The following is a 13482-nucleotide window of genomic DNA, read 5'->3' as shown; positions in this document are numbered from 1 at the left end:
TAAAAACAAGTCTTACCTTTTAACTGTTTTCTAATAGGTTTGCTTGGTTCAAGCCATCGCTGTGAAATGAAAAACTATTAGATGGATTAAAATATTTACAAATAAATACTGTTTCTTTATGTGCATGTGTGTGCATGAATATGTGTGTATACATATATGTGTATGCACATATGTATATATATTTATGCATACATATACATGCACACACATTTATTACATATACATGCACACACATTTATTATTAACTGTACTTACAGGTGAATCTACTGAAGTTTCATTTTGCTGTAAACCAAAGTATTCCTTCTCCGTCACACCCAACTGGTTATAGGTCATATCCAACAAAATCTGTCCAGTGTCTTGTTTCTGAAAATGAGAAAACCTTAGAAATGAAACTCTGCAACTCTTACACATTTTAAGATACAATTAACTGAAATATCTTTTTTTGAATGTAACTCATGAATAAAAATAGCTGCTAACTCATCAATTCAAAGTTTCTCAGTAATAAAAACTTTATTCTGATAAAAGTTTGGTTTTCTTTCCAAAATACATTAAGCACATGAAATTTCCAAATGTGAACTGACATGTATTGCAGCCCTTGAGGCGGGGGCAGCAATTTAATTGTAAGCAGACCACCTCTCTCTTGCCCACAGTGGGAGCAATGCCCTTCTCTGGAGTGGTAGCCTGCAGGGATGGCTTACAGACACATGGGGTTGTTCTGGCCTCTGCTGTCAACACCAGCACACTCTGTTTCCACATCAGCTGCCAAAAGGCAAGTGAGTATACACTAGGATGGGGGAAAAAAGAGGAGGATGCTGTGCTCCAACCATAAGATCCTGTACTTCAGCCTGTACTCTCACCTGCCTCTCTGCCTTCACATGCTCAGCTATCATTCAGTGACCCCATTTTCTGCATAGATGTCTCTCGTGACAGGTATCAGAGAAGAATTGGTGCAACAGGAAATTACAGGCAGCAGAAATCAGAAGTGTAAGGTATAATTTTTCCCAAACCAAAAAGGATCTCCATGCCATGGCACTGTGGAGAACAGATTAACCAACTTTTACCAAAGAACTCCGTGAACCAGTCCTATTAAAAAAAACAAACCAACCACAAACCACCAACCACAAAAAGAAACAAACAAAATCCCATCAGCAAGATTGCAATCCTAAATATGCTAATAAGTAATAAATAGCTTGCTATATTAGGTCTGTGTGGCCAGGTTCTGGTAGCAGGGGGACTACATAGGTGGTTTCTGTGAGAAGCTGCTGGAAGCTTCCTTAATGTCTGGTAGAGCCAATGCCAGCTGGCTTCACAACGGACTCGCCACTGGCCAAGGTTGAGTCAATCAGGGATGATAGTGATGCCTCTGTGATAACATATTAAAGAAGGAAAAAAAACTTATTGTGCAGATGTAACTGTGGCCAGAGAAGAGTGGAGTGAGAATATGTGAGAGGAATAGCCCTGCAGACACCAAGGTCAGTGGAGAAGGACGGGAAGGAGGTGCTCCAGGCACCAAAACTGAGGTTCCCTTGCAGCCCATGGTGCAGACCATAGTGGGGCAGCTGTGCTCCCACAACTCATGGAGGTTCACAGGGGTGAAGAGATCCACCTACAGCATGTGGAGAAGACCCATGCCAGAGCAAGTGGATGCCTGAAATAGGGCTGTGAGCCCATGGGAAACCTGGGCTGGAGCAGGGTCCTGGCAGGGACCTGCTGACCCATGAGGAGAGGAGCCCAAGCTGGAATAGATTTCCTGGTAGAACCTGTGGCCCTGTGAGGTCCTACACTGGAGCAGCCTGGGCCTGAAGGATCGCACCTCATGGTAGAGTGACCTGTACTGGAGCAGTTCGTGAAGAACTGTTGCCTGTGGGATGGACTTACACTGGAGAAGTTCACGGAGAACTGTCTCCCATGAGACGGATCCTACACTGGAGCAGGGGAAGAACTCTTCTCTCTGAGCAGTGGCAGGAACAACATGTGATGAACTGACCGTAACCCCCATTCCCTGTCTCCCTGCACTGTTGGAGGGGAGGAGGTAGATCCTGGAAAGGAGGGATGAGTGGGGGGAAGATGTTTTTAAGATTATTTTTACTTCTCATTATCCCACTGATTTTGTTAGTAATAAATTTACTGAATATCCCCAAATTCAGTCTGTTTTGCCTATGACAGTATTTGGTGAGTGATCTCTCCCTGTCCTTATCTCAACTCATAAACCTTTTGCTATAATTTCTTTCCCCTCTCCAGTTGCAGAGGGGAGTGATAGAGCAGCTTTGGTGGGCAACTGGCATCCAGTCAGAGTCAACCCACCACACCTGCAAAACTGTATGGCATCTTAGCTCTAGATTTTTAGGTACAGAATTGCTAGATAGAATAAAAATCAGACCAGTTTGTTTCGTATTTTTTCTATTCAAGAAAAATCACAGAAAACTAAATTTTTCAAATTAGTTTGAGTGAGATTTTTCCAAATCTCAACCTTAAAAGCAGAAACAAATGGTACACATTTAAAAAAAAAACCAAAACAACAACAACAAAAAAAAACCCCAACAAAACAAACAAACAAAAAAACCACACCAACCAACCAAACAAACAAACAAAAAAAAACCCCAAAACAAAACAAAACAAAAAAAAAACCCAGACCAAAACAAAAAACACAACCAGAGGAAAAATTATTTAGACTGTAAAAGACAAGCACTTTGTTCTGGAACAAATTTCTTAAAACCTGAGCTCTGGCTTCATCAAGCTCTGATTTTTTGAACAAATTTCTTAATTTTTAAAAATAATCTCTTGAAACATAGGACTTCATGTACAAGCATGATAGCGACAACATTTTTGTGGGTGGCCCTGGTCTTGCTCAGTTCATAAGAGTGTCTACTTAATAAGCCAACCCAATTCTTTGCTTAGACCTTTTTTATTATACAACAGTTTATTAAGACCAACTCGGAAGACAGATTTTTATAATTTTTTTACAGGGTACCACACTGTTGTGATTGAGTGCTTTAAACAGTAATATATTGCATAGTCTTCCCTTATCTCATAGAAGCACTCTTCCTATTTAAAAAGACAGGAAGAGAAAAACAAAAATTCAAGCGAAGAACACCCACTTGGACCACCTTATTTTGGAGGATGGAATATTATCCAACATTTTCTACTGCTAGAGCAGAACTCCTAGCATCTTATTCGTGACTTGAATGCTCAGTGTTACTACCTCAGGCTGTTGGCCTCCTGTGAAAAGCTATGCCCATTTTTCTGGAGTAAAGTCACATGTGCAGAAAACAATGCAGGCAACACTTGACTGTTGAGAGTACCCTTTCCCCTCCAGCAGTCTCCCATCTTGTTTAACTTTCACAACAAACAATTGAGGTCTCACAATAAATGTGAATCCACTCAGGCCTGTAGGGCTGTGTGGGCACTAAAAGCAGCAGCTCTGTCCCCTCCTTCTTCCCCAGCTGCACATTCCCACTCCTCTCCTTTCAAACAGGTTACCATTCCATAGGATAGTAAAACCATGATAGATCAAACACCGTTTTTAAATTATATAGCATAGGCCTAGAATCCAGCCTAGAAACTGAACTCTCGGCAACAGGTGAGGATCACGTGACCATGCATTCCTTGTCACACAAAGCCATGGCACCATACACCTGTCAGGCAGTTCTGTCCAGCACAATCAATGAAATTGCCTCCACAATAAAGACTGAGATTTGTCCATCAGAAATTATCCCTATATGCACACAAGAGGGCCCTATGGAAACAGCAGACACCACCCTAACCCTCTGAAATAATGGGCATTTCCTGACATATATAAGCTCATCTTTAGCACTGCCTTAGTATATATACCACATTCATTTCCCCAAGGTTGGGTTTTTAAAAGCAAAATGTTAAAACACTTCCAAGTGACACCACATGACACCTGCAAAACAACAACAATTGCACCACCTCTGCTGTGTACTTTTGACAGGATCTAAATGAGCAACTGAATTTATATTGTGACTAAGAGTAGTAATTACAGGGGCTGGGACACATACTTTGTTGAAAGAAGGTGCCCAGGAATCTCAGGTTTCATTTTAAATTGGGCAGGACAAGACCACAGAGGGCAGATTCTTCTGCTAATTTTTGGTTTGAATTTCAACAGTTTTTATTCCTTTTGGTCTCCTTTCTCTGCAACAGCATTATCTCCCAATTTCCTTCTCTTTTTTCATGCTTCCAGTCCTCCATCCCAATTTACATGTCTTCACCTTCTCTCTCCTCACTCCCTCACAATTGCATTACCCCTCTTCCCCAGCATACATGAATTGCTAAGCCTTCTCATTGCTTACCTATAAAGACAAGCAAGCTCCCTGCTATGATATTCTTGCTCAGCAGTCACAGTTCTCTCTTTGCAATATTCCCATGGGTCTCCTAATCCTAAAACCAGCCGCTCAGCCAGTACTAGACTCATTCACCTACATACCTACTATTTACTTCTCTTCCTAGGAAACATGGAGATGTTTCCTAGAAAAAAAAATAATTTCCAACACTACGTTTATGTGGTTACAGTTCTTGCCATCTGATGTTAAATGCACAAAGTTGCTTTCACAGTGCCTAGATCAAGCAGAAATCTAAGCTAAGATGTCCTTTTAAATTGTTCAAGTCTTCTGTTAAAATTTCCAAAGATAAAGGTTTTTGTTGTTTTTTCAAGGTCATGTTTATTTCCTTTGCTTTGGCATTATTTTAAGAAATACCTGAATTACTTTTCAGCCTATATACCTAAAAATGACCTCACAGCTCATGCTGCACAATCTTCAATCTAGTTTGCCCATAAAGTCTTGAGACCTAAGTGTAAAGTGAGGCAGGCTAAGGATGTCACATCACCGCTTTTGAATTTTGACATGCTTTTCAATACAGATCATGGTCACAACATATTCTAATATTACAGTGTGTCAATATTACAACATATATTTTCACTCCCCTGTGCCACAGGAAGAGGGCAAAACAACAAAAACAGTGCTCAGCTATACTGGGCATTAGAACCAAGTTCTCCTTAACCCTATCAGCCATTAGAGCAAGAAGCGAAGACACTCCTAACAAAGTTCTTTCTACAATGAGATTAAAAAAATTATGCACTCTCATCACTAGCCTACACTGTTACAATGACACAAGCTCTTAAGATAATTTTAAGAATTTTGAAGTTTTCTAGTGAAAAGAAACATTTTCAAGAAGTTTGCATATTTCCACTCTGAAAAGAATTTTCCATCTATTTCACCTTCACAACATCTACTAATCCTTACTGTGAACTGTTAAAAGCTTTGTATCAGCCACCTCATAACCACACATTATTCACCTCCATTTAAATCTGTCTTCAAATCAATTACGATTTATGTTGGATAGGCCAAAAATTAATATTTAAAGCAGTCATAATTAGCACCTATTACATTCTAACTGTGTCAAAAAAATTTTCTGCTATATTTAGGGAATTTAGATTAGTCAAGTTCAATGTCTAGCAAGTCAAACAATTGTGAAGAGATAAAAATCCCCTTTATTATTTTTTTAATGTCAAATAGTGCCTAGAAGCTGGGGTGATCAAGACTCACTGTCCTAAGAACTGCATAAACATAAGGTTTTTAGCTCTTTAGAGTGAAGGTGTAAATATGCATGTAAAGTTTTTCAGTTTGTTAGCTTCTACAAGTTAAGTAGTACAAAGAGACACTTTAAGAGGACAGTGAAACATATTGCACCTCTGCCTGTCCCTCTCCTCTACAGAAGTTTGGCCCCACTTTCTGGCAACGATAAACACCACCTAAGCTTATGCAAATTCAGTCTCACTTCAGACACAATACTCACTGCCCCTCATGTGCTGTTTGAGGTCATCCTTTCCTAATTCAGTCTGTAACACTCACCCACAAGCAAACAGACTGTGTTCTTTGGTCCCAAAATACCTATGAGCTTGAACAAAGTGCTACAACTTTCTTTCCATTTCCACACTAATTTTACACACAACCAATTTATTTGGTCTTCTGCTAACTCTATCCTTTTCTCTTACTGGAATTTATTTACCCACATGATACCCACTCTTATTCAGAGTATGGAAGATTTTGTTCAGCCAAAATAAACAGAACAGCCTCTTCTCTCCTAAGGCCCAGTCTTCTACAGAGCATCCTAGTTTTGCTTTCTATGCCTGCCTGACTGGAATTTCCCTCTTTTGCCTGCAAGTAACCAGGATCCACATATGACCTTCCCTAGGGGGTGGCCTCAATGCCAAGATTAACACTGTTAATACTTCCTTGACACTGGCTGAAGAATCCTGTCTGATCCGCCTGGTGCATAATAGCACTCACCTTTTTCAGAATGATAACACATGATCAGCTCAGCCTGCAAACTACCAGTGTTCTCCTCCTCTATTGTTAGCAACTGAAAATTGAGCTTAAAAAAATATTACCTCATCTTATAAAAGCTATTAGCTTACACTACTGATTTCCCTCACTACAATTACTCCTTGTTCAAGATAGCCTACTTGCTACCTGTATCTTTTTATTGTTAATAAGGTCTCAAACCTCAAATTTTTGATTTACTGAAAAAGATTCAATAGCAACACATTAATGCCCGTGCACTGTTTAACATCTCCTTTTCAGCAGGATCTACTGTCACCTCTCAAGTCAACTCCCTGCCCATCCCATAACTTTCTAGATTCCATACCAAGTAGCGCAGTATTTTCCTATATAAAGGTCATACAAAATATTTATCCAAGGACAGAGTTTTGACACAATGCATTTCCTCTGCCTCAAAAATGATTTAAAATAAACATATATATGAGATTAGTCATTTCAGTTCTAACTTTGGAAAAATATCCCCTTCCTTTAATTCTTTCCTTCAGCATTTACTATCAAGTCAGGCCCCACAAAGGGCTAAGACTAACAAGCCTGCTGTAGGGTGGTTCACTTTCTCACTGTCCTCAAAGGCATCATCAAATTTCATAGTGTCTTATTATTTTCCAGTCATAGAATATACTGGTCTGGTTCAATATAAACCTAAATATTTCTTGCTAGCCTGTGACTTTTTACAGCAGTTCTTTCTCTTTCAACATGCAGGGACACAGAGTAGCACTAAACTGTCTTGTATTATCAAACAATATCCAGTAGAAAAACTTAGTGAGAAAGATACAACAATTCTGCATTATTGGATTCTTCTATGAGCTGTTTAAAATTATAGAACTCTGACCCACAATTAAAAAGAACCTTTAAGGCTTGTATCTCTGTCCATTATTATAAATATACCAATAGTAATTGTTTGTGTTAATTTCAACAATCATGTTCCTTCTCAAATCCTGGAAGGAGCTTAACTGAGCTGGCAGAGAAGGAAAAACATTCCTTACAATTTGAACACGACATCCTTCAACTTATTGAATTATTATAGCCTTGTCATTTTATTTCTAGAAGGCAACCCTATTATTAAAAGCCAACTATTCTAAAAGCAAAAATCACAGGTACTTAGTTAAAAGTGTCAATTCAGAAAGACAACGTAATACAGAAGTCATCTGATGCTGTAAATTTTATCCTTTTACAAAAGTCAGTTTACTGGAAATTGAGAGGTGAGTTTCCCAAGTGGTCATTCCTGGTAAATGAGTCAAAGTAGAGCAAAACCAGAAAATTCTTGCATGTTTATATGAAAAAATACAAATAAATTTGCATTATTGCTCAATATACACCTATTAAACACACACAAACGTGGCATGTGAGCGCATTCTGTATATATTAGAATGACAACTAGCATTTTCTCCATGTGGAAAGCCTATTCATTATAGCCTTAGAACAAGACAGAGGTAACATCAGAGACAGATGTGAGTTAACCTTATCACGAAATTCAAACACCTCAAATTTACTGGGAGGTTTCAAGAAAACTTGGATAAAATTGAAGTCAAGTGCAACATTCAGTACTAAATGCAGTCAAATCTTTGTCTCAAATGGGGTTTTGAAAGAATATTTCCAACTGTTAGCTTACATGCACCTTCTATTCTTTGCCTGGACTTCGGACATGTTCCATCTAAGTACTGAAGCACTTAATGGTGGAAAGACAAGGAAGGCCATTTCAGCCTTGCATAGTTAACATACATTTCTCTTTGGACTGTAAGCAATGTAGTGGAATGTGTCTGTCTGTACTCCCATGTGAACTTTCCTGATAATGGTGACCTAAGAACAGCACATGCTGCAAGTTACACTGATTAACTCTTTGTGATACCATCAATACAAATTTCAGATTCACCAAAAGTGCAGTATAAAAACCTTTAAATAAAAACAATGAACAAAAAAGCCAATCACTTCACTACTCTGCCAAACCAAAAAATCCAGGAGAAAACTGGCACTGTTCTCTTGCAACTAAGTCTTTATTTACAGTTGGTCAGGATACTGCTATTCTTTGGGCTAAGTGCTTAATAAGAATTTTCAGGAATCAAATTATGCAGCTATCTTCAGGTTTCTCAATAGACAGAAAGTCCCTCTGATCATTTCCATATGGAAAATCCACCTTCCTTCTTCCTTTGTCCAGATTTAGGATATTTGATTTTCATTCACCCTGCTACTGATCAAACCACTGGAAAATCAAAATACCATTTAGCAGTCCTATAGGTATAACTACAAAAGTGCCATGAGCCCATGCAATTTGCTAACTAAATTCAATGAAAATCAGCTTTGTGGGCTCTATAAAGACTCTGTTGTTACAGAATGAAAAGAAAGATATATCTCTATTCTCCCTGTTCTCTGAAAGGTTCACTATTCGAAGATACCATGAATGTTCTACCATCATTTTAAAGATGTCTGTTAGTACTAGTTCAAAATTTCAAAATACATCAGTTGTTTTCAGTGTCAGGTTGTAAATTTAGACTATTTAATCTATCATCTTTGTATTAAATTTAAATCCAGCCCATATTTTGTAGCCTTGAGCACCTGTGCATTGTCAACAAGATACTTGAAATGGCAACATAGAAGAATATCTATTTGTTTTAAATTAAAGCAAATTCATCTCAAGTTTCTCTTAACCTTAACGTTTCTTTTCTTTGATGTTATTTTCCTATATAATCTCCCTGCGACTTGGAAAGAAACCTTGTTTTCATAAGAATTTCATGTTCAGGTGGCTGCTATATGACAAAGCTCAGTATTTTTCAGAACATTGTCATTAGAAGGGGAGAAGTCTCCAATTCCGTTTATATTATTGAATGGATGAAGACCAAGATTCAAGTATACTGATTTTCCCTGTTCACTTTCCACTATTTGTCATAGAAAAGTCTATGAACATAAATCAAACTTATGTATACATGAACATTAGACTAATACTAGTTCAAAGTGTAACATACATCGAAACTTGAGCCTTCACAGATCAGAACCCAGTACCACTAGACCCCAAACACACCACCCAACCTTAGTTTTCCACTGATACGTTGAAATTCTTTTAAAGAGAAAACACTACACCCTATGCTTTAGAAGAGATGACCCTGTTCAGCTCCAGGAGAGAAAAATTCAACAGAATTCAGCAATACTGGTAAAAACTGATAAAGTAAAAAACCAGAAGGCATATTTACAAAATTCACAAGACATAGTAAGTCTTTTTATCCAGGTATCTTGTATGTATGTCTAGTCACTTTGAAAAGCACCTTCATTTTAATAATATACTACTAAATTATTAAATACATTACTGTCAATTTGCCTTCTGGATAATTGTGCCATGTGATATGCATATTTATTTTCTTAAAAATATAGAATTATCAATGAACTTGTCATCGAGAAATTAATTATATGTGGAGAAAAAATTCTTGATATGAGAAACAGTTTCTCTAAAGCAACAGAGAAAGACTTAATTAGTGGGGAAAATCTGTTTAGAGCAAAACTTACTTTCCTTCAGTACGTGCCTAGCTGATTCCCAGACTGACCACAGACCGGAGTCACTCTTTGCTCACAGACATAAAACTGAACGATTTTAGCAACTAAAATAAACACACAGAGTCAGGCACAAATTTCACAAAGCTGAATTTTTCTGCTATTGTAGGCAGAAATTGGATACGAATTTTCTGCAGCTAGCTTCAAACCCTTTTGAGAAATGGACCTTGTGAGCAGGCCTTACCAGAGCATGGCAAAAACTATTCTTAGGCAGACTTCAAGGTTAGATAATCAAGAAGGGCCATCCTGGCAGATAAAAGCGGTCTCCCTCAGTACCAGTATGACAGCTCAGTACTCAAAGAAATAAATCTTCTGTGAAACTTCCTTTTTTTAGCCCATAACACAGTGGGGCAGCCATGCTCCCTGCTTGTTTTCAGTAAAGCAATGATGAGTCCTACATCACTCCTACACAGTTCAGCACTACAGCTGTAGCAAAGGAGGCTCTTCTAATTCTTGGATGCAGGAGGTAACCAGCAGGGATATCCTAGGGGTACGCTGAAGGTAGGGAGAGCAATCAGCTGGGTTTGCAGTTTCAGAAAAATCAGAATCATAGAACGGTTTGGGTTGAAAAAGACCTTAAAGATCACCTCATTCCAACTCCCTTGCCATGGGCAGGGATACCTTCAAGTAACCCAGGTTGTTCAAAGCCCCACCCAGCCTGGCCTTGAACACTTTCAGGGATGGAGCACCCACAGTTTCTCTGGGCAACCCATTTCAGTGTCTCACCACCCTAACAGCAAAGAGTTTCTTCCTAATATCTAGTCTAAATCTACCCTCTCTCAGTTTAAAGCCATTTCCCTCTTGTTCTATCACTACATGTCCTTGTACAAAGTCCCTCTCCAGCTTTCTTTAGGTACTGGAAGGTCTAACAAGGTCTAGCCAGTTCCTTCTCAATGGTTCCCATATTGTGGTCACTGCTTAAAGGATGAAATGAGAAACAATTTTCACTTGTACAGTGTTGAACTTACGGCCTAGCACTAAATGTAAAGCTGTGTAAACACTTGTTTACAAAGAATGAATATACTACTACGCATGGATTTACATACATTTTGAATTCCTCATTTTTCACAGATCCTTGTGCGAGGGGGGGTGGTATATGGTAATTATGCCAGCTCACTGACAGACAAGGCAATTCTTAGGGCATACTAGAGACAAACAACAGAAATTGTATACTAATGTGTTGCTCCTTCTCTTACATACCTACTCACCTTGTACTGTGCCTCCCAATGTTAGCTACTTCATAGACACACACATATTATATATGTATATATATGCACAGTATATAAAATATATACTAATACAAGACTAATTCTGCATAAATTAGAATGAAAATAATATATCTAACCTATCTAATAATTCCTACTTCAACTAGTATCCAATAGACAAAGTTATCAGTCTGCAAAATGAACTGTAATAAGACTTGGGAAAATAAAACTTTAATGTGCAGTTTTGAATCTCCTGTAAGAAAACATCGTGTAATCTAAAAGATGTTGCAACACAGCTTCCTCAGCAAAATGCTTCTTCTCAAATAGGGTATATTGGATAAAATAAGTATCATATACACACAATTCTATTTAAATTCATCTACAGGTTTTTTTCTGGGTCAGATAATTTTAATGAAAATTGCTTGACAACTGAAGCTATTTCCTTTGTTTTCATTTAAAAATGAGTTAATATTTTTAATCAATACTTTAAGTTATAAACCAAAATATTGCTAGAATAAAATACAGTAAAAATACAAAGTGCAAACCTCCACTCATCCTCTTTCCCTCCCCACAGCCAAATAAAGAGGCTATATTGAAGTACAAAAGGTTGAACAAAACTGTCCTGCTAAGCCACAATGTCTTCACTATTCACATCATCTTTGCATTTCAGAAAATATGTAACTGACATCACTACAGGAATTTACAAGGCCTCCTCCTTTTTACCAGTCCTTTAATGGGAGAAAAGGAGGAGCACATGAAAATTTGGGGGTTCCTTTTAAATATTAATTACTTATTCATAGTTGACAATGATCACCAGATCTCTTTCTTTGTGGTTCCCATATCATACAGAAGACTTTTTTCCAGATACAATCTGCATGCCATGATTTTATGATATTTCAGTTGGTTGCCTTGAAAGTAAATTAAAATAGTGCTTCATAAACCCATTACATAAGCAGTAATTCTGCAATTTGTAACGGCAAAGTTACGTCTTCAACATCTTTGGGATACGCCAAGCCTCAGGGTCCCACATTTGATCTCCAGGTTTCAAACAAATTTCTACGTATTTAACAATAAAGTGGTTTTCCAAACTTACGTTGACTTTGAAGCTTTGTACTGAGCCATCCAAAAAGTGGACGTGACAGATTATCTCTGATCGGGTTTTCTCTTTTGGTAGCTCTGATGCTCGTATGTTATTTATCCTCCCACCTAAGGCTCGTAAACGGGAGTTCATAACTATTGCTGAATAACCTATAAAACAAAAATTATGTTTAATAACAGTTCTTACAATTCGCTATGTTTGATCTATGCTTTTTCAGAGTAACTTAAAACATCATGAAGACCTCACTACACCCCAAATGAACAAACACTTGTTATAGAGAAGAATAAATTGTAAAATTAGCTTGTTGTAAACCAGAATATCAATGCATATATATAGGGGAGCTTCCATGTTCTAAACGTTAACGGTCTCAAGAGAATTACAGATAATCCCACAGTGTATACCTAGATTAGGCATGGGCCACTGCCTTAGTGCAAATTGGTAAAAAATTCCAATCACCTATTATAAAGCAAGAAGATAATGTCCAGACAAGTTTTTATCATCTGTAACTAGTAAATCCCTCACCCCCTTATACATTTCCTACATACTTCTGCATTTATAGTGCAAGTTTAACCACAATAAAATAATTCTATTTACTCTCAATTGACAAAACAGTTTTGAGTTAATGCAGATCAAGTTCTATCAAGTAACACTTTGTTTTGGGAATATATATACAAACACCATATGTAAGGCAAGCAGAAGCAACCTTAAAACATGTCAATACTTTACAGTCTAACATACATAAATTCATGAAGCCAGACTTTCATATCAGAGAAGAATATGCCACAAAGAAAAAAAAAATTGTTGTTTGGGTTTCACCAAAACTCTGAAAACCAGTATCTACAAATTAAAACAAACAAAAAAAAATCCCACTAATGAGAAAAAAGTCATTCATTGAAATAAGAGTTGAATTAAATACAGACCAGCCTGTAAACATTTCAAGCCTCTCTCCACTGGATCGGTTTACCAATTAACATCAGAGTGTTTAAAGCCAGTTGGCAAGCAAAGAAGAGGATAGTTTTCCAGGTTAATTACCATATCAATTACCAAATCATACCTCACTTATTAGGGGCCAGCTACAAAGAGTCTTGCATAATATGAGTGTTTCCTAGACTGCTGGCCAAGCTAGATAGGTCCAATATCAGGACTATTTTGCAATCTCCCTTTATTTGTGTATCTGCCTTAAAACACAGGCTGGCTTTTCTTTTAAGCACCTAAAGAAATGGAATGATTTAGGGGGGAAAAAAATCACTTCAAATACTGAAGCACTGCATCTACGACACAT

The 13482-nt window shown here is 37.7% G+C and overlaps 1 protein-coding gene across 4 annotated transcripts in view; it reads right to left on the bottom strand.

Moving 5' to 3' along the window:
- The window catches only part of PTPN3 (protein tyrosine phosphatase non-receptor type 3), a 97542-nt gene extending 85197 nt beyond the window's left edge, over window positions 1-12345 (bottom strand). For 3 of the 4 annotated variants that reach the window (XR_004359732.1, XM_032702746.1, XM_032702759.1), the window contains exons 1-3: window positions 12195-12345; window positions 256-363; window positions 17-74 (exon numbers count right to left, since the gene is read on the bottom strand). Coding sequence is in view for 3 of the 4 variants with exons in the window: in XM_032702746.1 (XP_032558637.1) it covers window positions 17-74; window positions 256-363; window positions 12195-12332 (304 nt within the window). In the remaining variant the exon portion in view is untranslated. The remainder of the gene's footprint in view (window positions 1-16; window positions 75-255; window positions 364-12194) is intronic. The other variant, XM_032702766.1, reaches the window with a different exon arrangement.
- Between the last annotated feature and the right edge of the window lie 1137 nt (window positions 12346-13482).

This window comes from Chiroxiphia lanceolata, chromosome 1 (assembly GCF_009829145.1).
Source record: "Chiroxiphia lanceolata isolate bChiLan1 chromosome 1, bChiLan1.pri, whole genome shotgun sequence".
NCBI classification, from domain to species: Eukaryota; Metazoa; Chordata; class Aves; order Passeriformes; family Pipridae; genus Chiroxiphia; species Chiroxiphia lanceolata.
Note: the sequence above shows the minus strand (reverse complement) of the source record. Positions and strands in the feature narration are given on the sequence as shown.